This window comes from Tasmannia lanceolata, unplaced genomic scaffold (assembly GCF_043159265.1).
Source record: "Tasmannia lanceolata isolate RefF3 unplaced genomic scaffold, GAP_Taslan_0.1 ptg000004l, whole genome shotgun sequence".
Taxonomy (NCBI): domain Eukaryota; kingdom Viridiplantae; phylum Streptophyta; class Magnoliopsida; order Canellales; family Winteraceae; genus Tasmannia; species Tasmannia lanceolata.
The window spans coordinates 12,842,131-12,865,338 of record NW_027518681.1 but is presented as its reverse complement, the minus strand read 5'-3'; the positions used below and the strand labels follow the sequence as shown (position 1 = coordinate 12,865,338).

The 23,208-nt window shown below is 37.9% G+C and overlaps 1 protein-coding gene across 1 annotated transcript; it reads left to right on the top strand.

The window, feature by feature from the left end:
• The first annotated feature begins 5,600 nt into the window (after positions 1–5,600).
• On the top strand, positions 5,601–8,607 carry LOC143875551 (calcium uniporter protein 3, mitochondrial-like). Its single transcript, XM_077377123.1, has 2 exons — positions 5,601–6,265; positions 7,874–8,607. The coding sequence occupies exons 1-2, from the start codon at positions 5,675–5,677 to the stop codon at positions 8,342–8,344; spliced, it is 1,062 nt and encodes a 353-aa protein (XP_077233238.1). The 5' UTR covers positions 5,601–5,674; the 3' UTR covers positions 8,345–8,607.
• The last annotated feature ends 14,601 nt before the right edge of the window (positions 8,608–23,208 follow it).

Here is a 23,208-nt window from a genome sequence, read left to right as displayed (position 1 = left end):
TAATGTGTAAAAGATCATGTTATGGCCTCATTTTATCATTCAACGATATATTCAAGGGAGTAATATCGCTACCCACTTGTCTTGATAGTAGCACTCCTCACTTTCTTGATCTATTTAATATTGGCTGAAAGTAGGCTGGTAGCCTTTTGAGAATTATAGAATTGTATAGAAGGAGTGTGATATCATTTCTCAGTTTTATTCGTTTTATTATGAATTACTTTCAGTTTCATGTATATATTTTAAGAGGAACCCAGCCACAAAGGCACCCCCATTGGATCCACATCATCCAATCGCATTTAAAACAACATTGAAAATACAAAGTTGAAGGAATCATGTGTTTTGATGACTTGGTCCAATAAGGCCCCCCTGTGTTTTTTTTTACTACAAATCCTTTACTTGAAAGAGATGATATTTTCACTTTGTTTTCATAGTGGCACTGCTCTTTTTGTTTTATTCTTTTCGATTGGCTAATGTGGCTTTATGGGAACCATAACATCCTATAAAAGCTAGTTAGATTAATTAATATTACTTAAGAAGTATCGTTTCAATTTATATTTTATTAATTGGTTACAGAGATGTTCCCTGACATCATATACCGTGAACAAAATTAATATTGTAACAGGAGGAAGTCTAAACTGAAGGGAGCCCTTGCAAAAAAGAGGTGAAAGGGCACCCCCATTGGCTGCAGATCATCATCATGTTTGACTTTTCAGCCATTAATGTGTAGCCAATAGGAGAGCCCTTTTACCTCTTTTTTTGCAAGGGCTCCCTTCAGTTCAGACTTCCTCCTGTTACAATATTAATTTTATTCACGTATATGATGTTAAGGAACATACATGATGATGATGTGCAGCCAATGGGGGAGCCCTTTCACCTCTTTTTTGCAAGGGCTCCCTTCAGTCTAGAATTCCTCTAGTAACAGTGATGGCGGTAACATAAAAATATCATGTCGGGAATTTTAGTGATGGCGAAATAAGATGTGATGAATAGGACACTATAGATTGCGTTTTTTTAATTATTTTACGTTAAATTTTAATATTCCATTTCGAACCTCATCTTCATTTAATGTTGAGAAATCAAAATATGAAATTCCATTGCAAGTATATATGAAAGTTTCAGCCACAATTAGAGGTTAATTGTATTGGAAAAGTTTTAGGCCCTGTTCGTTTGAGATTGTGACAACAGATCATAAGACCCCAAGACGATTATATGGCTCAAAATTAATGTAATTTTGACTCCAATAATTGGTTGGGTGCTCACAATCTGTGGTCATAATCTCAAAAGAACAAGGCCTTAGCTGGAAATTCACTTTCGAAGTTTCGATCCGACATTTCTTTCCATTTGATTGGGCTGACATAAGTGTAGTCCATTGCTCCATGTTTTTTTTAAATCATTCGTACAAAGATCTTCTCATTGAATGGTTAGGAATGTTCAATTGGAGTCATTTTCAGTTCATATCATATCCATGTTGAGCCATGCATTCAAATGAAAGATTTTAATCTTGCCAACTTCCTAGGTACCGACTTTAGTCTGGGGTCACGTCTCATATCTGTGCTGTTCGGCATAAGTTTCTATTATTCTGATATAGCTATCTAAGATCTCATCGATAAGAAATAGCTCAGAGAGTATATTGCAATCTCAGTTGTGATTTGAATATTTTCTTCCCTTCACCTCTCCACCGATCATGACACCCAACTTACATCTCCCAAAAGAAAGTATATAAATTAACACGGATTTGCTAGGCAATTTTTTGGAAGGATATTCTGCGACTGATTTTAGCATTGGAGAACGGCCATTTAAGATTAAATGAATAAGACAAAATCTGCTAAAAAGTGAGCGCTGCTCTCTCATGCAAAAGTCAGCCGCAAAATGGCTTGGTGCGAAATTGGCTAGCAAATCCCTTCACCCTCTTTTCTTCCTTGGGCTACCCCTTTTAATGGTATTTATGACTACATTTTTTTTGCTTGAGACAGCCTCCCCTAGTGTTCAAGTGAGGGGCGGTCCCAAGTAAAAACACTTCCGCCGATACATGTCTTAAACGGCCATGACCCTTTCGTGGATCTGGTTCCGAAATTCCCTCCTTTGTGCCGTCGTACATGCAAATGCAATGCGTGGACCAAGGGCATTTTTGTCTTTTTATCTACCACGAGATAAATTTCTCGCGATATGACGGTATATGGCCGACATCTCTATCGAGTTATCGTTAGTTTTGAGAATTCGAAACAGAAAGATGCTCTCGCGAATACACGGATATTATTGCCATACCTTCTATTTGTCTTTTTACTAAAAAAAGAGTTGTATTTACTAGGGCTGCAACTCGGGTCGGGCGGGTCGGGTTTTGGAGAACCCAACCCTACCCGAGAAATATCTCGGGTTGGGTCGGGTCGGGTTTTTTTTCGGAAAACCCACGATTCCCAAACCCGGCCCTACCCATGATAAATCTCGGGTCGGTTCGGGTCGGGTCGGGTTTTTTCACGTTGACGCAAATTTTTAAGGAAAATTCTTGTTTGGCAAGGCAACTCAACTCATAGAAGCAAAAATTACACTCACATTACACTTGAATCAAACAATGATGTAATTACACTCACATCACACTTGAATCAAACAATGCTGTAATCAAACAATGTTGTAATTACAATCAAACAATGCTGAATCAAACACTTGAATCAACTCAACTCATAGAAGCAGAAATTACACTCACATACAGTAACAGTGGGTGCGTGGGTTTTCACTTTTAACTTTGGGATAATTACATTTACACCCCCTCTAGTTTCTGACACATCCACTTCCACCCCTATAGTTTAAAACGTGACAAATACACCCTTGTAGTTTCAATTTGTTTAAGGTTTGCCCCCTCAGCTGAAGGTTCATCCATAGATTGAAGGGTTAGGATGATCCGATGGAGCTGATTTTTTGGGCACACCATATCTATGTAAGGACCCATCAAATGAACGCTTTGGATCATCCAAATAATGTGGGTCCTTACGCGAATCCAAACACTACCAAAAAATCATCCAAATAATGTGGGACCACATTGTTTGGATGATCCAAAGCGTTCATTTGATGAGTCCTGACATAGTTAGGGTGTGCCCAAAAAATCAGCTCCATCGGATCATCCTAACCCTTCAATCTATGGACGAACCTTCAGCTGAGGGGGCCTACTTAAACAAATTGAAACTACAAGGGTGTATTTGTCACGTTTTGAACTATAGGGGTGGAAGTGGATGTGTCAAAAACTAGAGGGGGTGTAAATGTAATTATCCCTTTAACTTTTAACTAACAATAGAAAAAAATGTACATACTATAACTTATGTAACTCGGGTCGGGTCGGGTCGGGCCCCTTCAAACCCGGCTCGACCCGAGATTCATGCGGGCTGTTGAATGCTGAACCCGGCTCGACCCGAAACCCATGAAACCTGAACCCGACCCAGGCTATTTTCGGGTCGGGTCGATGCGGGTCGGGTTTTACCCGGCTCGAGTTGCAGCCCTAGTATTTACAGCTTTCCACCCTGTTCGTCTTTCCCCCAAAATTTAGTCATTTTTAGTAAAAGACGAACAAAATGCGTGCATATATCATTTGTTAAAACCGAAAACGAGTAAGATAGCCAATGCTCAGTTAAATAGATAAGGCCTAGTGAGAATATTTGGTAAATATGGAATATAAATAAGAGGAATTCTAGACTGAAGGGAGCCCTTGCAAAAAAGAGGTGAAAGGGCTCTCCTATCAGCCAATAGGAGAGCCCTTTCAACTCTTTTTTGCAAGGGCTCCCTTCACTTTAGACTTCCTCTATAAATAATTGGAGAATAAATGGTGCAAATAATGGAAATAACTATCACTCGCTGGAACGAATTCTCTAAAAACGAATAAGATGGCAGTTGAGAAGATAAAAAAGGCGATAAGACCATTTGAGAATAAATGATAGATATGGGCTACAAATAATTGGGGTATTTTGGGAATAAATGGTCCAAATAAAGAACATAGCTATCGAGTGAGAAGTGCAACAGACCCTTAGCCCTTAGGCCATGATTGGAGGGCATCAAAAAAAATTTCCATGGAATATTAGTTTATTCGGGATGGGATGAGAGTGGAGCAAAGAACGTAGGAGAGGAAAAGAATTGAGAGGGCATGAGTGAGGATACGGTGAGAAGTGGACTAAAAGCGTGGAAATGAAAAACTCTACTAGAAATAGAGTTTTATTTTTCTTATTTTCCAGTCACTAAGCATCATCTCTTTAATCTTACCCTCTCAATTCTCTTCCGCTCTTACACTTTTGTACCCTTCTCCATGAAATTTCTTTTATGATTGCCAAACATGACCTTAATCTCAAATTTTTCCAAGAGCCAACATCTTGTGCCTATTGGAGAAGATGGAGCGGTGCAAAACGGTAAGAAAATTTACAAATCCATTTTGGTAAAAAAAAAATCTCAAAACATGATTTTGGGATTAAAGGGCGTAATTATAAGATTTTATCTTTAAAAAAAAAAAAAGCAAAGCCGATTTAGACCATAACAGTATATTTTATTTACCCAAACCAAAAACTCGTACCATGGGCCACAGCATGGTGCACATGTTTGTTTATATGAACTTTGTTTCATATAAAACTAGGTCATCCAACAAATTCTAATGCCCCAGAAAAGGCCTATGCATTTCCTCCACTCTACGTCTTTTTAGGAGGTGAAAATCCCTTCAATTTCCAATGTGGGACAAAAATACTTGCATTGGAGTTGAAACCCACCCACCCACCCACATCATTCTAGGTCTTGGGTTTAGGTCTCAGAGCATCATTAAATACGAGCTTTTGAAATAAAAGTGAGATTCCTATTTTAAATCTTCCGTTCAAAATTTTGGTTCAAAAGTTTTAGTTTTTTGGCTTCAAAATTTCTGACTCCTGCACTCATTAAACTCGAATGTGGATATTGTTATGTGAGATCCGGACCGTTCATTCATTTGCGTTTGTATTTGATTTTCTTGCCATGTCATCTTCGTTCTAGTCTTTATCAAAAAGAAGGATTTGAATGATGCTAATATTACATGGTTTAGCTTCTCGTGCACGTATCATATTAATAGCTACTCACTCTACGTCTCTACCGTATTAGCAATCTTTGTCTTAAACGAATACGTGTCCGAATAATCTGGGCCTTGCTAATCCTAGTAGGGTCTCTCTCTCTCTCTCTCTCTCTCTCTCTCTCTCTCAAGCAACATAAATCTGGGCCCACTTTTATTGATCGGACGATGGTACCTGATTCTGGAAGCCTCCATCATAGTTCTACCGAGAAAAGTTTAAACCGTTGATTTTCGTAGTCATTTATCTTACAGATAGGTTGTTCGTTCGGGATGGGAACAAGATTATGTGGGTCACCCAATTTTATTCTAAAAGATCAACGGTCTAGATTTCACATTCATGACTGTAGGACCCAAAATTACCTTTTACCATCGACCGTAAAAGCTACTTTCTCCCTATGTCTTTCTGTTAAAGAACTAATTTCAATTTCTCACGATATCTAAAATCTAGACGAGAGTTTGAATCTCTCTCAAATCTCAACTACGATTTTAGACCTTCCACCCCTGCCTTGAAACCTATAAAAGGTCCCCCAACATCTCCATTCTTCCTGCAATTAAAAACAAACTTGCCCTATCTTTCGGAGCTCTAAAGAAAATCCACTCTCTGCAACAATGGTGTTCCCCAAAACCCTAGCTCGAAGGTTCTTCAACCTCCCCACAAAAAACCCACCTCAAACCCTAACCCAATCCCCCATTCCCCCCTCTCTAACCCCACAAAACCCCTCCCCAAACACCTTCTTTCGTAAATTTCTAACCCTATCGGAATCCGACGAGAACGGATTTTTCCGGCGGATGCTCCAAAAAAGAGCCATTTTCCAGTCGGCCATGCCGCTGGAATACCTCCAGCTTCCGATCGGAGACAAGCTGATAGAAAAACTCAAGGGTTTGAACAAGGATCGGCTCCGACTCGACGGGTTGACTCACCCGAGTCAGACTCGTCCGAGTCAGCTTCCCAGTCATGTTCTTGAACGTATTTCGGTGGAGGATGTGAAGAAGGTGCTGAAGATCTCACGGCTTGAGATGTTGAAGGCGAGATTGAGACATACACCGAAGAACTGTGTATCGTATTCGGAATACCTTCAGATCTGTGAGGATTCCCTCGAGGGTTCGAGACCTGATGAGGTTTTAGAGCTTGCAAAGAAACTGGATGAATCTGGAGCTGTGATTGTTTTGGGAAACGTGGTGTTTCTTCATCCAGATCAGGTAACTATCTTTTCTCGATCTAACGGTTCTCCTTTCTCTACTACATCGAAAAGATGGGTGTAACAACCAAAACAAGGGGTGGATGTGTTTCAGAACGTAACGCTTTTAAGAAAAAGGCCAAATAATGCCATTTATTTCACTTTAAGTGGCATCTGAAAACATTAAAAGGGGTGGTGGTTTTGTTTTCTTGCAGGTGGCGAAGAGGGAAAAAATATCTCTAAATTTTTCATGATTTTCAACCCAATTTTCCTAATATTGCACCCCCTTTTTGCTAATTTTCCCGAAAAAACGACTTTATTTTCAAGAAAAACAATAAAAAGAGGTTGAACTTTATTTCCGGGAAAAAACAAAAAAGGGGTGGAAATATCATTTCCTTTTGTTCAACAATTTTGGGAAGTTTTAAGGTTCATCTCTTTTGAAGCCTAACCGTCCATTTCCTAGTCGAGTGGGGGCCATCTAATAGTCACTCTTCAAAGGGCCTTAGTTTATATAGTGGGCCTTATTTTGCATAGTCGGGGTTTCAACCATCTGTTTGATTGTTTGATTAGTGTGAATTTTCATTGGGGGTCCACCCATTGTGGGGCCAATTAAGAGGACAAATTAGAGTGGGCCATGGTTCAAATACTTGCCTGGTTGACTAAGAGTCGACTCAACAAGGCCACTTAATCCGTCGTGAGTCAAGTAGAACCGTGACTAGATTGAACTGCCCAGGTGTTTGTTGAGTTGGGAGGGATGAGTTGACTCGTTGGGTTTCTGAGTTATGACTTTAGTAATTACTCAACCAAAGTTATTTCAAGTTTAATCTGAAGATTTTAACTATTAAAGAGAGTCATATTGGAGTTAAAAGGAAATAAATATATTTTAGGGTGATTTATTTTGAAATATCTATTTATTAAAATAGTTTGAAAATTATTTAAATGACCCCCTAGCTAGCTGCCGAGTCATCGGGTTGACTTGACTCAGCGATTTGATCGAGTCCGTGCCTGGGTTTCCTGCTCTTTTCATTTTTAATTTTTAAAAGAAAGGAACTATAATTCTCACGCCCTTGTTTTGATGGATACACCTCTTTCTTTATCATAAACTTTTCGGAATTGCCTGCTTCAACGGCTAGTTGTGCTAGAATAGATGAGATCTTGACCCTTGATTGTAGGGTGGTATTTTAGGTTATTGGATGGATTAGGCAACTAAGCCAATATGGTATCCTAATCAGGTTTGATTGGGATGTTCTATCCTTATAGTTCTTCTATCTTTATAGAACATCCTAATCTAACATGATTACCATACCACATCTGACTTAGTTGCCTAATAAAACCAATTACCTAAACTACACTCTTACAATCAAGGCTCAAGATGTGCATATCAATTTATAAGAAAACCTTTCATATGCTTTCAGTTCAATTATGTATGATTGCAAGAACCACGAGTTCACTCACTTTTCCAGTGTTACAAGATTTTTTGTTCTCTTGAATTCCACTCAATTCTCTGCAGCAACACCTATAACTAAACTGTTGTACATGATATATATAGAATTCTTTATCTTTTTGAAATCTTTAACCTTGATCCTTAATTCTATTTGGATTCCCTCATCCAATGCTACTCTTATTTCAGGTTGTAAAAGCAATAGAGAGAGCAATTCCTCTATCTGTAGTACCCCAACCAAATGACCCAAGAAGAAAAGAGTTTGAAAAGATGGAGAAAGAGAAGGAAAAGATTGACTCTAGAGCCGAGACTCTCGTCCGAAGAGAGCTATGGTGTGGGTTGGGCTTCCTCGTAGTACAGACGGCCGGGTTCATGAGGCTAACCTTCTGGGAACTTTCATGGGATGTGATGGAACCAATTTGCTTCTATGTCACCTCCATTTACTTCATGGCGGGTTACGCGTTTTTCCTAAGGACCTCTAAGGACCCTTCTTTTGAAGGGTTCTTCGAAAGCCGGTTTAGCGCTAAGCAGAAGAGGCTTATGAAGCTTAAGAAATTCGATGTGGAGAGGTTCAATGAGCTTCGGAAAGCTTGTGATCATTCACAACTCTCTTATGATGATCATCCTAGGAGAACTTTGCTTGGTGCTATGCATCAGTAAACCCCTGATTAAAGGGTTTTGGAGAATGGGGGAAGAGAGTATAAATGGGGATAGAAACGGAAAAAAGAGAGAGAGAAAAAAAGGATATATAAATTAGGTTAGGATTGTTGCATTTTTGTTTCTTAGCTTAATTACAGGAGAGAATTTACCTTCTCGAATATAAACACTAAAAAGGAGAAGTGAACCCTTCCATTGCTAATTTTATAAAGAGCATTCAAGGGAGAGTGAGTGGGAGTAATGAAAATATGCAAGATGTTCATCTAGATTGTCTTTTTAAAAAATTTCAAAGTTTTGAAGTTGGGCAATGATATTTTCACTGCCCCTGCCCCGGCACTACGCATTCGCTCCCCTTTTAATGTGATTTGACGTCAAAAAGCGTTAAGTTACCCACTGTTCATATTATAAGGGGAGCTAATGGGTACTGCAGGGGAGTGAAAATATCAGTCCCTGTTCATTTTTTAAGTCCAAAACTAATTATTCAACTGAAAATTGTGTTTAATTTTGAGTCCAATAATCAGTTTTGGACTCAAAATTGATTCTCAAAATCCAAAACAAACAGGGTCTAAGTCTTGCTGACATAGATCACAATAAAGTCAGAAAAGTTAGCCCAATGCTTGATTTTCAAAATTAAAAATTTCATTTTCCGCATTTAGAAAGTTTCTCAATTTGGCCACATTGTCTGACACAGACATCATGTCGGGCAGTAAAGAAAGCTTTTTCCATGGAATATTAGGGTGAAAAAGCAAGAAGTAATGCTTGTCGTATAACACAGCAGTGCGACTGTTTAGCCCGTGTTCGTTAGAGATTATGAAAACCAATTGTGAGTGCCAAACCTATTATTGGACACAAAATTACGTTTAAATTTGAGTCCAATAATCGGTTCGGCACTCACAATCGGTTGTCATAGTCTTAAACAATCAGGTCCTTAATGTAATTACAAGTTCCAAACTTTTGTCTACACACTACAAGAAAGATGCATGTCTGTATATTAACAAAATACATTATACCAACCGCCTCTAGAAATCGAATGTACGGGTTTGTTTTTATAAATTCCGGGTAATTGTACACAAGAAAAACAAAGCCATCTCTCTTTTAGCGATATATGCGAGCATGTGCCCTTGTGTTCTATCTAGTGAGAGCATATTTGTTTGGGGCTATCTTACATTTTATCACACATTATGTTCGAGCTATGAACATAGTGAAATCCAATCGCACTTATGAGTGATTTCTTGAAAATCAGCCCCTCAATGACTAAAAGTTTTCCCATATTGGCCATGTCCTTAAAGCCCAAAAGCTCAAAGAAAGTAGGAAAAGTGATTTGGATGAAGCAATTTTAGAAATGACTGTGGACAGCATCAATGCTTATGAACCCATTGATGAAAGTAAACATAAAGTAGTCAGCTTTAGATTGCATAAAACCAACACCTTGGGGCACAGTTGAAAATTTAGCAAACCAATTCTGCAAGGCTAATTTAAGTCCACAGATGGACTTATTTGAGACGGAAAACTTGATGCTTCCCCTTTGAGAAAACCTATTGGAATAATCATGTAAACTTCTTCATCCGAATTTGTGAAGGAGGAAGGCATTATGCACATCTAAATATCTAATTGATGGATTAATTTCGAGCAGTAGTTATAGCAAGTGGACAATGAACACTGATTAGCATGACTAACAGTGCTTAAGTCTCTTTGGAGCAGTTGAAAGTATGTGTCACCCCTTGGCAATGAGACAAGCTCTGTGTCGTTCAATGGTTTTATCGGAACGATACTTGATTTTGCATTCAATGGGTGGAAGAGACATGATGATCCATCTGTTGCTCTGTTCAAGATCCAAGATTTCATTAGCCATAGCTTTAGACTATTCAGACTTTCAGAGGATTTAGGCCATCCTATGGAGAAGATTTTCTGGGCATGACATATATTCGTGTTGGGGCCCAACAAATGAATGGTTTAAATCACGATAACAGTGTGTGCCCCATTGTATTTTTAATGGTTTGGATAGCACAAACAATGTGGGCCCCACTGTATTTTTATGCGGCACGTGTATGCAAAGTAGTCCACCATATAAATCTTCCTAGGGCCTATATACTAAACATGTTTCTCTCCTTTTTCGTTTGTTCCCTTTAAATGGAGAATTTTATTGGAAAAAGTTTTTCATAGAAATTTTTTATATATTTTTTATTTACTTCGTGCGTAGAATAGGTGGCCCCTCCATTTTACACCTCATGTTTTGATATGGAAAGGCCCAGCATCTATACCCGAACCCATGCATGTGGTGGGGGACCCCCGAATGAATCACTCTACATTCAGTCATTTAATGTGTGTAGGAATCAAATTTGAGGGTTGAAAAAGATTATAGTCTCGTAGATATGGAATACATTCCATCTAATATTGTCTCCCTCTACATATTAGCAACCACACGTACAATATCAGCTCATAAAGTACGTACTCGTGTTCGGAACTCATTCTGCAAACCGATTTATGAAGACATGAATATCATGTGAGCTGATATTTATCCCCCCTCTTTTTCTGGCATCATAAATTTTGAAATATTTTTATTGGATTGAGTTGTTCCATGCTCATGATTTACGAACCACGTAAATCTTGGTGTTCATCTTGTGTTTGCTACCCTCAATTCCCGGGCCAAAGCCAGAATCAACTCGGTCCTAACATACATTTATTCAGCCCCGGCGGTACCACATCTTTGTGATCAGGCCCTGGATCATCTTATCAAGGTATCTCTATGGCATTTGCCTAGACATAAGATCGCCGTTCAAACCAAAGTTCTGATCTCGCAAATGATGGACAAGTAAGGCTCAACAAATGTCTTTTAGGAAGGACTAAATGACTCTCTTTATGGAATTTTTCTTCTATTGATAAGGTATTGGTGAAACTTGCGTCTTATTAGGCCAAAGAGGGCCCAACAAATGAATAGTTTGGATCGCCCATAATGTGTTCCCCACTATATTTTATTTTGATATATTTTCATGCACGGCTATGAACCTTATAGAAACTCTACAGTGATAGAACCAAGGCGGGACTTCACACTCAAAAGCTATGTCAGGGTTGCTAACAAGTCTACTAACTTTTGACAAATCTTGCCCTCTAACTTAGGATTAGTGAGGTTTTTTTTTTTTTTTTTTTTTTTTTTTTAAACGGAGAAATATTATTAGACAAGCAAGGCCACGAACAAGATGGTCATAGGCACAAGTAGGGCACAAAAGAGAAGAACACAACTAGGACGACACTCTTGCACGAGCTTGCCAGTCCTTCTGTTCATTTGTTGACCTCCTCACATGATTAAACCGAATTGTGTGGCCCTCCACACGATAAAAAATATCATCCATGAACTCTGAAAATCTCTAGGGGTGGGGAGATCTCCTGTCCAACCATCTGATAATATTGAGGGAGTCACCCTCCACAATAAGATTATCCAAGTGTCAAGCCGCCATCAGTCTAATACCCTCAAGAATCATTCTCACTTCCGCCTCATGGAAATCCTAAATATTGATTGGCCTAGAAAAAACCCACTTGATAGTACAATTTTCATCTCAAAGTACTCCACCAATCTCCGCCCGTCCTAGTTTACCCAAGTTATAACCATCTAAATTTTATTCCAACCATCCAGGGTCAGATGGTTTCCATGAAGGGCATGTATCAGTCTCCTTCTACACCTTGCTTAGGCAAATCCGTTTCCAACATCATAAGATTATATCAGTGGCAGAATATAAATTAAAAGAGGGAAGGGCTTTAGCCTATGAGATGACTAAAAATTCCTATAAGATGACTAAAGATTTGATCCGCGAGTAAAAAAGAGAATTTATCTACGAGCATTTCTCTCTTTCCAAAGAATCTAAATATAGGCCAATAATGTGAGCTTTCATAAAATTCTCCCCTTGCTTGGCCATGGAAAAGAGAACCCTATCTAGGAGCTTGAAAAATGTGAGCAAGGAAGAACCACGAGATTCCCCTTGCTTTTATATCCCGAACCTCTCTAACATATAAGCAATGGACAAGCATGTGATCCACTATCTCACCCGATCAAATCAAGGATTTTGGCCCAAACCTCTCTATGATTAATGAGATTTTGAATGCATTTCATTTATTGAATATAAAATTATCCGAGCAAATTAAGTACCTAATTCCAAGAACAACTTATCCAAAGATTTCTATCCCTGTGCCGAACAGCCTCAACAAGGACACCACTTGGATTTCTATCCCTTAATGGTTTTATGAACTCTGAAAATCTCTAGGGGTGGGGAGATCTCTTATCCAACCATCTGATAATATTGAGGGAGTCACCCTCCACGGTAAGATTATCCAAGTCTCTAGCCGCCATCAGTCTTATACCCTCAAGAATCATTCTCACTTCCACCTCATGGAAATCCTAAATATCGATTGGCCTAGAAAAAGCCCACTTGATAGTGCCATTTTCGTCTCTAAGTACTCCACCAATCTCCACCCATCCTATATTACCCAAGCTATAACCATCAAAATTTAATTAATTTCAACCATCCAGGGTCAGGGTTTCCATCGAAGGGCATGCATGAGTCTCCTTCTGCACCTAGCTTAGGCAAATCTGTTTTATAAATTAAAAGAGGGAGGAGTTTTAACCTAGGAGATGGCTAAAGTTTGATCTGCGAGTAAAAAAAAATTGATCATGTGAGCATTTTTCTCTTTCCAAAGAACTCAAATATAGGCAATAATGCGAGCTTTCATAAAATTCTCCCCTTGCTTGGCCATGGAATAGAGAACCTATCTAGGAGCTCAAAAAATGTGAGTAGGGAAGAAATGTGAGATTCCAAATAAATCATGGATTTTATCCCAAACCTCTGTAACATATTTGCAATGGACAACCATGTTTTTTTCTATCTCTCCCGATTAAATCAAGGATTTTGGCCCAAACCTCTCTAGGATTAATGAGATTTTAAGTGCATTTCATTTATTCAATATAAAATTATCCTAGCAAAGTAGCTAATTCCAAGAACAACTTATCCAAAAGATTTCTATCCCTGTGCCGAACAGCCTCAAGTAGGACGCCACTTGGATTGGGTTGGGTCGTGTTTGGCTTTTGTTAAGAAATGAATCTAATGACTTAATTAGGACCACTTTGGACACCGAAATCGTTCATTAATTATAAATTTGATTATTTTAGTGTGCTATCATTTGTGAAAAGTAATAACATTTGAGAGCTATTTAAAAAAGAAACGACAAGCTGTTTTTGTGCAATTATTAAAACATAGTAGTGCCAACAAGAGTAGCCTAAATTAAAGATCTTTTCATTTGTATTTAAATATTTGTAAGTTGTGATACCAGCTCCTTTCCTCTCCCTCATATCTTTTAAGGCTCTGTTCACTTGTTTTTCCGGGAAAGGAAAAGAAAAGGTTTCCCGGGAATGTGACGTGGCATTAGGAAAAGAAATCCAGGGAAACTGTGTAGAAAAAGGTTTCCCACGCCTGTTCACGTGTGCAGAAACTGTGTAGGAAAAGGTTTCCCGAGAAACTGTTTGCCCACCTTTTTTCACTAGTTTTCCCGGGAAAGCAAATCCGACCAAAATAGTGGGATTTGGTTTCCCACACTTGTGAGAAAAGAGACATCTCCACATCATTTTTGGCAATTTCCATGTCATTATTTGACATTTTCCACCTAGGCTTGTTACTTTCTCAGGAAAACAAGTGAACACCAGAATTCTGTCTTGTCAAGGTCTTGTCAGGGAAAAAAGAGGCTGTTTTCCAGGGATTTGCTTTCCCGGGAATGCAAGTGAACAGAGCCTAATGTAAACTTCTTTTCGAAAGTTCCATGGAAAACTATGTTAGGAGTCGTATCTCTTCCCACAAACGCTTATAAAATGGAACTCTTGGGTCCTATTTGCTCACAACAAATTCGTTTCAATCTTTGAGAATCCACGCTTGAAGAGAAAGAAACCGGTCCCCATCACCAACGGTTGTATAGCGAAGAGAAACTCAGAGAAAAAGAAAAACCCAATTCATGGCTTCCGGTATGATTTTTTTTTCTCATTTCAATTCAATCCCTATTGTTCTGTAATTTTCTCAATGTTGAATAGCCAAGATCTGTTGCCGGTGTTCATATTGATCATGAGCACTCACAAACTATTCCATGGAATATTTATGGGCCCAATTGAGTGGTGCAAACTCTCTTTTTCTTGATATTCTTTCTGTTATCTTCCTTGTTTAACCCCAACGTCACCTCTCACACATATGGCCCATATATTTTCAAGCTTGCCAAACATGGTCTATGTAAATCCACGCTATTCAAATTTGGATGCCTTGCCCTATACTTATATCCATACAAAAACATGTCATGTAATGATTTTGTTTCATTCTCTTGAATGTTGAAAACGATCCACCACAACCCACCATCCGTATTCATAGAGTAGTAACCATGAAAAGTATTGTAATCCATCCCAACAAACAAACATGCATCATCACTTGCTCAACCCTACTCTTTTTTTAATTCCCATGAAAAACTAGAATAAAATATGACATGGGTCTTTAATAGGTTATTGAAAGAGACCGAGAGTATAAACGGCAGAGATTTTATATGGTGTACCAGTCTAGTAGTTCTCAAAAAGTACTGTAGGGACTGCTTCATAAGATGATCTGAACCATTCATTTGTTGGGCCACAAAGGAAATCAGTAATGCCCCAAAAATCATTTCCATAGGATGAGCCTAATCCTCTGATCTATAGAGATTTCCATAGTGTGCAGACCCTTGGAGGATTAGGATCATCCTATGAAATGATTTTTGGGGCACAGCCTATTTATGTTGTGGCCTATTTATTTTTGGACAGGCTTTTTATCCTCGATTCACATCTAGAACAGCCTTACTGGTGCAGATATAGTATAGAGGTAGGATAACCAATCCTAAAGGATTTGAACAGGATAAAATTATCCAAGGGAAACCAATCTCTGGAATAGCTTATCCAAGAATTTCTATCCCAGACGGTTCAGATCATCTAATCACTTATTTTTTTGGCATACCCTTTACACTTGGGTCCTACTACTTGAACGGCTTGGATCATGTACGAATATGTCATCTTGAGCATGATGATTGTACGTGGAAAACAACCTTGTGAAGCGAATAAGCGTATTTTGGTTATTACCTAAACTTTGAAAACCGTTCTGGCACGCATTGTTAATTTCCATACCATATGTCACATGTAGTTTTCGTAAGATACAAGATGTCTGAACAAAGACCATGCTGTTTTCCTGATACAATAAGATAATGAGTTACTATCTCTTTGTATCACACTCTTCTCGTCGCACGGTGCACTTTCCAACTACCTATCATCATCAACAGCCAACCCAGAGGCTTAAAATAAAGAGCCTGGTGAGTGGTGGCAATAACAAAACCAATAAAATAATTCGCACGCAGACTTTCAAACGTATTTAACTACTCCTTCCTTCTTATATCTGCTCTCGAGGCCTTTGGGTTCCCATACTGGTCCACCTATTCTCAGTTTTCAATATTATTTAAACGAAAAATATATATGGCGTGTGTCCTATTTTTCAAAAAATACTGTGGGGCCCACTTCATAGGATGATCCAAACCGTTCATTCTTTGGCCACAATGTATATAGGCTGTAAATGTAAATCACCTCCATTGGATGATCCTAACCGTCCGATCTTAGTTATGGAGTCGGCAAGTTATGATCATCCTAAGAAGATGATTTTACATGGTACAACCTATTTACATTGTGGCCCAACAAATGAACAGTTTGGATAAACGGTTCCCAATGCATAGAACTTTACGGAAACACACCATATAAAATCCGTTGTATCGGTCGACTGAGGGATTTTCTAGGGACTTTCATAGAAAGGCATTTCGCGGCTGGCTTTATCATAAGAACATCCACCTCAGATTAATTAAATGAATAAGACAAAATTTGCTGAAAAGTGAGCCTATGTGGCTGCTCTTTCATGCAACAGCCAACCGCAAATTAATGCCACTGCAAAAGTCCCTTGTAAATCCCTTCTCATGTTATTATTATTATTATTAAATATGCCAGGTTTTAAAAAACCAAATTGTTGACTTAGTGTAAGTAGGCCTACCTAATACTTTTATAAAGGAAATAATAATAAATAAATTCTTATTTTAATCAGGACAAATTACTGAAACATTGGTCTAAATCTAAATTACATGAGCATATTTATAACAAAAAAAATTAATAAAATAAACTACAAAGCCGCGCCACTTATTAGGGGAAGACGGCTAATGTGTGGTGCTATTGCCAGCATAGCATATGGTAATAACAAAAGCTCTCACCCAAGATTTTGAAATTTAATCACGCTCCTTGAATATGACAAATGTTGACTACATAATAAAAATATGTTAATTTAAATTCTAAGGCGATGTCTGGATGCTAAGAATTTTTTTCGTAATAAATCAGTGTCTCCAAGTGATGAGAGAGGGATAGGGTAGTGAGAGAAGGGGAGGGGCTTGAGAAGCGATGATTTAGATGAGCATGAGAAGTGGCTAAAAATTAGGAAAAAGTCAATCTGAGTAGAGTTTTGTTGTTTCCTGATTAATTTTTTGCCCCTTCTCATCACCTAGTGACGCTAGTTACCTGTTTTTTGTTTCAATGATTTTTAGCCACGTCACCCTCATCTCCACTTGAAGACACACTGATTTATCATTAAAAAAAAAAATCATGGTAGCCAAACGTGCCTTAAGTGAATTTCCTTTTCCTTTTTTAATTCATTTTTTAGTTAAAACCCTAAAATATATACATGAGAAAAGTGTTCCTACACAATCGTGTAGGTAAGTTTCCTACTCCGTTGGCTTAAAAAACAGTGGACCCACATTGTTTGGGTGATCCAAACCATTCATTTGATGGGTCCTCACATAGACAGGGTGTGCCCAAAAAATCAGCTCCATAGGATCATCCTAACCCTTTGAACTATGGAGGTAAAAATGGATAGATTTGTGAAGATTTATATGCGTCAATTTTAACCTCCACAAATCGAAGGGTTTGGATGATCCTATGGAGCTGAATTTTTTGTCACACTCTATCTATGTGAGGGCCCATCAAATGAATGGTTTGCATCACCCAAACAATGTGGGCCCTCACTTTGTTTTAAGCCGACGGAGTATGAAACTACCTGCACGATCGTGTAGGAACACCTCTCTCTCTCTCTCTCTCTCTCTATATATATATATATATATATATATATATATATATATATAGAGAGAGAGAGAGAGAGAGAGAGAGAGAGAGGAAAGTGTTCCTGGGCTAGAGCTCAGATAAGCTCAGATATATCTGAGCTCTAGCTCAAAAACACATGTAGCCCCATATTTTTTGGGGCATCTAAAGCATTCATTTGGAAGGCCCTTCCATGGATATGGTGTGTACCAAAAATCAGATCGATAGGATCATCCTAACCCAATCAAAGGTGGAAGGGAAAATGGACAGATACTGTGTGTTCATGTTTCTGCCCATTTTTTTCCCTCCATAAATGGCAGAGTTAGGATGATCCTATAGGGCTGATTTTTTGTACACACCCTATCCATGGAAGGGCCTTCCAAATGAATGCTTTGGATCACCCCAAAAATGTGGGGCCACAAGTGTTTTTTAGCTCTAGCTCAGATAAGCTTATCTGTGCTAAAGCTCAGGAACACTTTTCTCATATATGATTTTGCCAATTTTTTCTTTTAAATATTTCCATTAAATCCCAAAATGCTACTTATCTAACTCCACACCCCACTCATCTCTTGAGAGAGAGAGAGAGAGAGAGAGAGAGAGAGAGAGAGGTGGGTGTGTTGTTATAGTCAAGAGAGAAAGACGAGAGAGGGAAAGGAGAAAAGAAAGAAGAGAGAAAGAGGTTTTCTCTTGTGGTCATCTAGGGTTTTGCTTTGGGCAAAATCTTAAAGGGATTTGGAACTCTAATCACATTGGATATTGAAGCCTTTACGAGGGCAAGAAGGAAGAGAGAAGAAGAAGCCGAAACCTAGGGTTTTGAATGGGTTCTTGGAGAAGAAGAAGAAGATTTTCCACGCTCGGGTTCTTGAGGTGAGAAAGAGTTCTATTGCAAGGGGTTTGTGAGGTAAATCCATATTTCCTCCAAGACTTCATTATTGTTCTTCCTGTTGTATGCTTCAAGTTTTGGAAAAGTTTGAGAAGAAAGACTTTGTATCCCTCTTATCTTTTTAGTGGATTTTTCTCAAATTTTATCCCATAGTTTTTCCCTTCACGTTGGAGAGTTTTCCACGTTAAATCATATGTTCTTGATTGTGCTTGGTAAATTACTATTTTGTGCTTTATGATTTCTTGTTCTTGGTTAGTTTCTTAATTCACAGATAGAAGGGAAAAGTTTATCCACTTTGGTTCGTCCGTGTTTCCCTAACAATATCAAATATTAAACTTTTCTCTAACGAAAACACTCTGTGTACAACTATGATTCCCAAAACAAAAAATTGCTTTTATATATAACCGTATATATTCCCAAAAAAATTTCTCCATCAAAAAAGTTTGGTGCGGTATTTAGAGACTAGAAATACTTTTCAAAAAGTTAAACTGTTTTTTACCATTTTATAATTATAGGCAAAAAAATTGTTATTAAAACTACTGGGAATGATTTAGTTTTGACCCTTATTTCTATTAGGAGACATCAAAGTATTCTTGTGTTTCCCAAGCTATTGAATGGCAGTATAGAAGTATAGAGAGTCCTGGAGACACCCAATTATTCTTGTGTTTCCCCATCGCTATTGAATGGCAGTATAGAAGTATAGAGTCGTCCTTTCATCATATTTTCCTTGGCATAAGAAATACTTAGTTAAAATGTCAATACAAACCCCTAAAAGCATGAAACATTACAAAGGAGCAAGTCATTATCAGTCCAAAGTCTAAGTAGGGATTACTTTTTTATACCTATTTCACTAATCTTTTGTGTTTTTTACTTTGGGATAATTACATTTACACCCCCTCTAGTTTCTGACACATCCACTTCAACCCCTATAGTTTAAAAAGTGACAAAGACACCCCCTCTAGTTTCGTTTTGTTTAAGGTTTGCCCCCTCAGCTGAAAGTTCGTCCATTGATTGAAGGGTTAGGATGATCTGATGGAGCTGATTTTTTGGGCACACCCTATCTATGTCAGGACCCATCAAATGAACGCTTTGGATTCGGGTATAGGCCCACATTATTTGGATGATCCAAAGCATTCATTTGATGGGTCCTGACATAGATAGGGTGTGCCCAAAAATCCAGCTCCATCAGATCATCCTAACCCTTCAATCTATGACGAACCTTCAGCTGAGGGGGCAAACCTTAAACAAAACGAAACTAGAGGGGATGTCTTTGTCACTTTTTAAACTATTGGGGTTGAAGTGGATGTGTCAGAAACTAGAGGGGGTGTAAATGTAATTATCCCTTTTACTTTTATATCAAAACCTTAGAATGATGATATCCAACTGGGATTTTCTAACCTTAGAGACAAATCTAACAGTATGGTGGGACATGGGAGAGAGGTACACATCACACATGACATTGTCTTTTCTTTTTCTTTTGTTGATATCGACTACCAATCTATTTAATTTTTCTTACGTCCCATCGGTTTACACATACTCCATGATCAACCTACATTATTAGATAAATAGGCCACCCCCAACAGTCTTCTACATAATATGATCCTAACCCTCTTAGAAAGATAGAGATAGGGGTGGTACATATGCATATATATAGATCGATAGGCTACTTCTTATATTCACACTACCATGTTTGATAATAAGATGAATTCACCTTGTCTTTTCTTTTTTAATTGGCTGTTTAAGAGCTTTTTGGGAATTGTATTAGCCTTTGACAGCTGGTAATTGAATTATACTTTATAAATATAAATATGAGTATAATTATACATCTCTACCCACACACATATAAAAGATTGATATCTGAACTACTATATTTTGATAATGACACTACTCACTTTACTTTACACTCTTCTGATTGGATGTTGATAACATCTTCAATACTGTGAGGGCTAACAGCTGTGACAAGCTAATAAGAACAGTGAAAAACAAAGTGAGTAGGGCCATTATCAAAATTTGGGGGAGAAGATATCAGTCCCTTATATATGCCTCGAGTGTCATTATTAAAATAAGGCGGTGCAGATATCATTTATCTACACAGGAGCGTCTGGGAGCAAAATTAGACCCTGACATAGAGAAAGGAAAATGCTTAGATGGCAGGGACTCTTAGGCTCCTTCCAAACCGACACTTATTAGGCTTCACGTGTGCCTTGTGCACATGATCCAATCCGTTGATCCAAATGGCGACTTCAATTTGATGATCCGAAGAAAATCTGAACCATTGATTTTTATACCATTTATCTAACGCATGAGATGTCCGTCTGGGATGGCAAGAAGACCATGTGGGTCCACTCACGATGCTCTACAAGATCAACGGCTTCAGATTTCACATACATGTGACCTAAAAAGTGGATCAAGGCAATGACTATCTGCCATATTTATGGGCCCCATGCTCTAATTTGCAGACCCACAAATTCCATATAATTTTAGTGGGCCCTCTCATTGAGCAGTGACACTTTATTTTGTGAAGACCACCTGCAACTTTTTCTGTTTGAAGAAATGCATTGGTTGGTATGTGGGCCCCTCCATTAAAGAGTTGTTGGTTGTTCCTAACCCACAACGTACCCAAAAGGAAAACTTAAAAACAAGGATACCATAAACCTTGAATTATTCATTTAGGTGGACCTGTCTCCTAACTAACATTGATATTCTTGCTCGATATTGGCAGAGCTAAGAGCCATTGAAAACAAGGATTAGAATATTCCACAAGAAAGGAGAAGAGACAAAGGATTTAAGCTTTTCCGCAATGGGCAGCAATGCTAAACCTTTTTACAATACCAAACGCATGAGATAACACTTTGTGTGTTTGTTTGGTTTATGTTTTTCTTTACATCTTGATTCAAAATAAGAATTGTTCCAAACCCACTTTCTTCTTACATTTGGGCGCCAAAGAATTCATAATCTTCTGCACATTCAAACTAAAAAAATTTAAAAATGAAACCATGTAAGCTTGTTTCTTATCTTAAATGTAATTAGAAAGGAAATTCACTCTGTTTTTCTTCTTCTTTTTTGAGCTCTTTGATGTCCACTTTTCTAAAGTCTGTGGCTTTCTTTTTCTCTTCAAAGTACAAGACCTAAAGATAATGTCTAAATATTGGGTTATCGTGAGAAATGAAATTAATTAAAGGGAAATGATATATCCACCTTCGTTTCTTCCCCGAGCCACCCACTTGTAGTGTAAAATGAGTAGTCATAAATACGCTATAGGGTGTTGCCTGAGGAAGAAATGGAGGCCAATATATCACTTCCATAAATTTACTCCTCATGCCACATGCACGTTAATCTCATAATTCTAATTTTATAATGACATTTTTAGTAATTTCCCATCTGCACAGTTTAATTACTTATACTGAAAATATTCAATGAAATCACAAGAAAACTGTTGAAATCTTTGCCATATTTATATTGGTGTGTGCAAGACGATTTCTAAAAGTAAGCACAACAAATTCGATGCGGAAAACGTTCAATAATTGTGGGTATTATGACAATAATTTTTTTTGGAATAAATTTTTAATTTCAATAATTCAAACTTTTTTTGGTTATTGTCATCTTTTTCTTTTTTTAATATATTTTCGCTTTGATGTTAAAATGTTTCTTAACATTTGGGTGGGAAGAAATTTTGTTTTCTTTTGGAATCCAATGGCATTCAACTCAGAAAAATCTTCCCATATCCTCTGTAAAGTTTCATTGAATTGCATATATTTCGCATCTTATTTTCTTTTGGAATCCAATGGCATTCAACTTAGAAAAATCCTCCCATATCCTCTTTAAAGTTTCATTGAATTGCATATATTTCTAGAGAATATAATCTTAATGCAAGGGCCCTCTTTATGCCAGGGCCGGAGAAGGGCCCTTGCATAGATCGACGTCATTTTTTAATTCGGTTGAGAAACTGAATTCGGTGTGAATGTATTCTAGGGCCTTTCTTTAGCCCTTGCATAAACAGGACCCTTGCATCTATCATTCCTCTCGTAATTTAATATATAACTTATTCTTTTAGGGCGATGATATTGTCACCCCCCCTAAATTACGCATTCGCTCCCCTTTTGGCTTGATTTGACGTCAAAAAGCATTAATAAGGGGGGCGAATGCGTACGCAGGGGGGGTGACAATATCATCGCCCTTCTTTTATTTTGATATGTAATAAACCTGAGACATTGGACAGAGTTAAATTTTCAAATTATTAGCTTTAAATTTTAAATCCAATATTTAGTTAAGTAAATGTATCAAATTATTTCATGGAAAAAAAAAAAATTTTAGGCTACTGATATTAGCACTACTATTTAATTGACCGTTGAGAACTTTTGGGGATTGTAATAGCTTTTTGACAGCTGGTTAATAATAACATACAAGGTGGAGTTAGAGGAAGGTAAACTTCAAAATCAGTGGCATTTATGTAATTAAATGGTAAAGCAAGACTATTTAACCACTGATTTACCAAACCTGACTTTTTATACAATATGTACTGGGAGGTAATTTTTTCGCCCCCCTTGTAGGATTATGCGCTCCCTTTTAACGTTAATTGATGGCGGACTTTAGGGTGATGATTTTTTCACCCCTGTAGGATAATCCGCCCCCTGTAACGTGACTTGACGTAACAAAGCGTTAAAGTATGCCACAAGGCGCATTATCGTACAAGGGGGCGAAAAAATCATCTTCCTAGACTTTAACGCTTTTTGAATTTTGACGTCAAATCACGCTAACAGTGGGCCGCATAATCCTACAGGGGGCGAAAAAATCATTGCCCATTGTACTAAGCCTTTC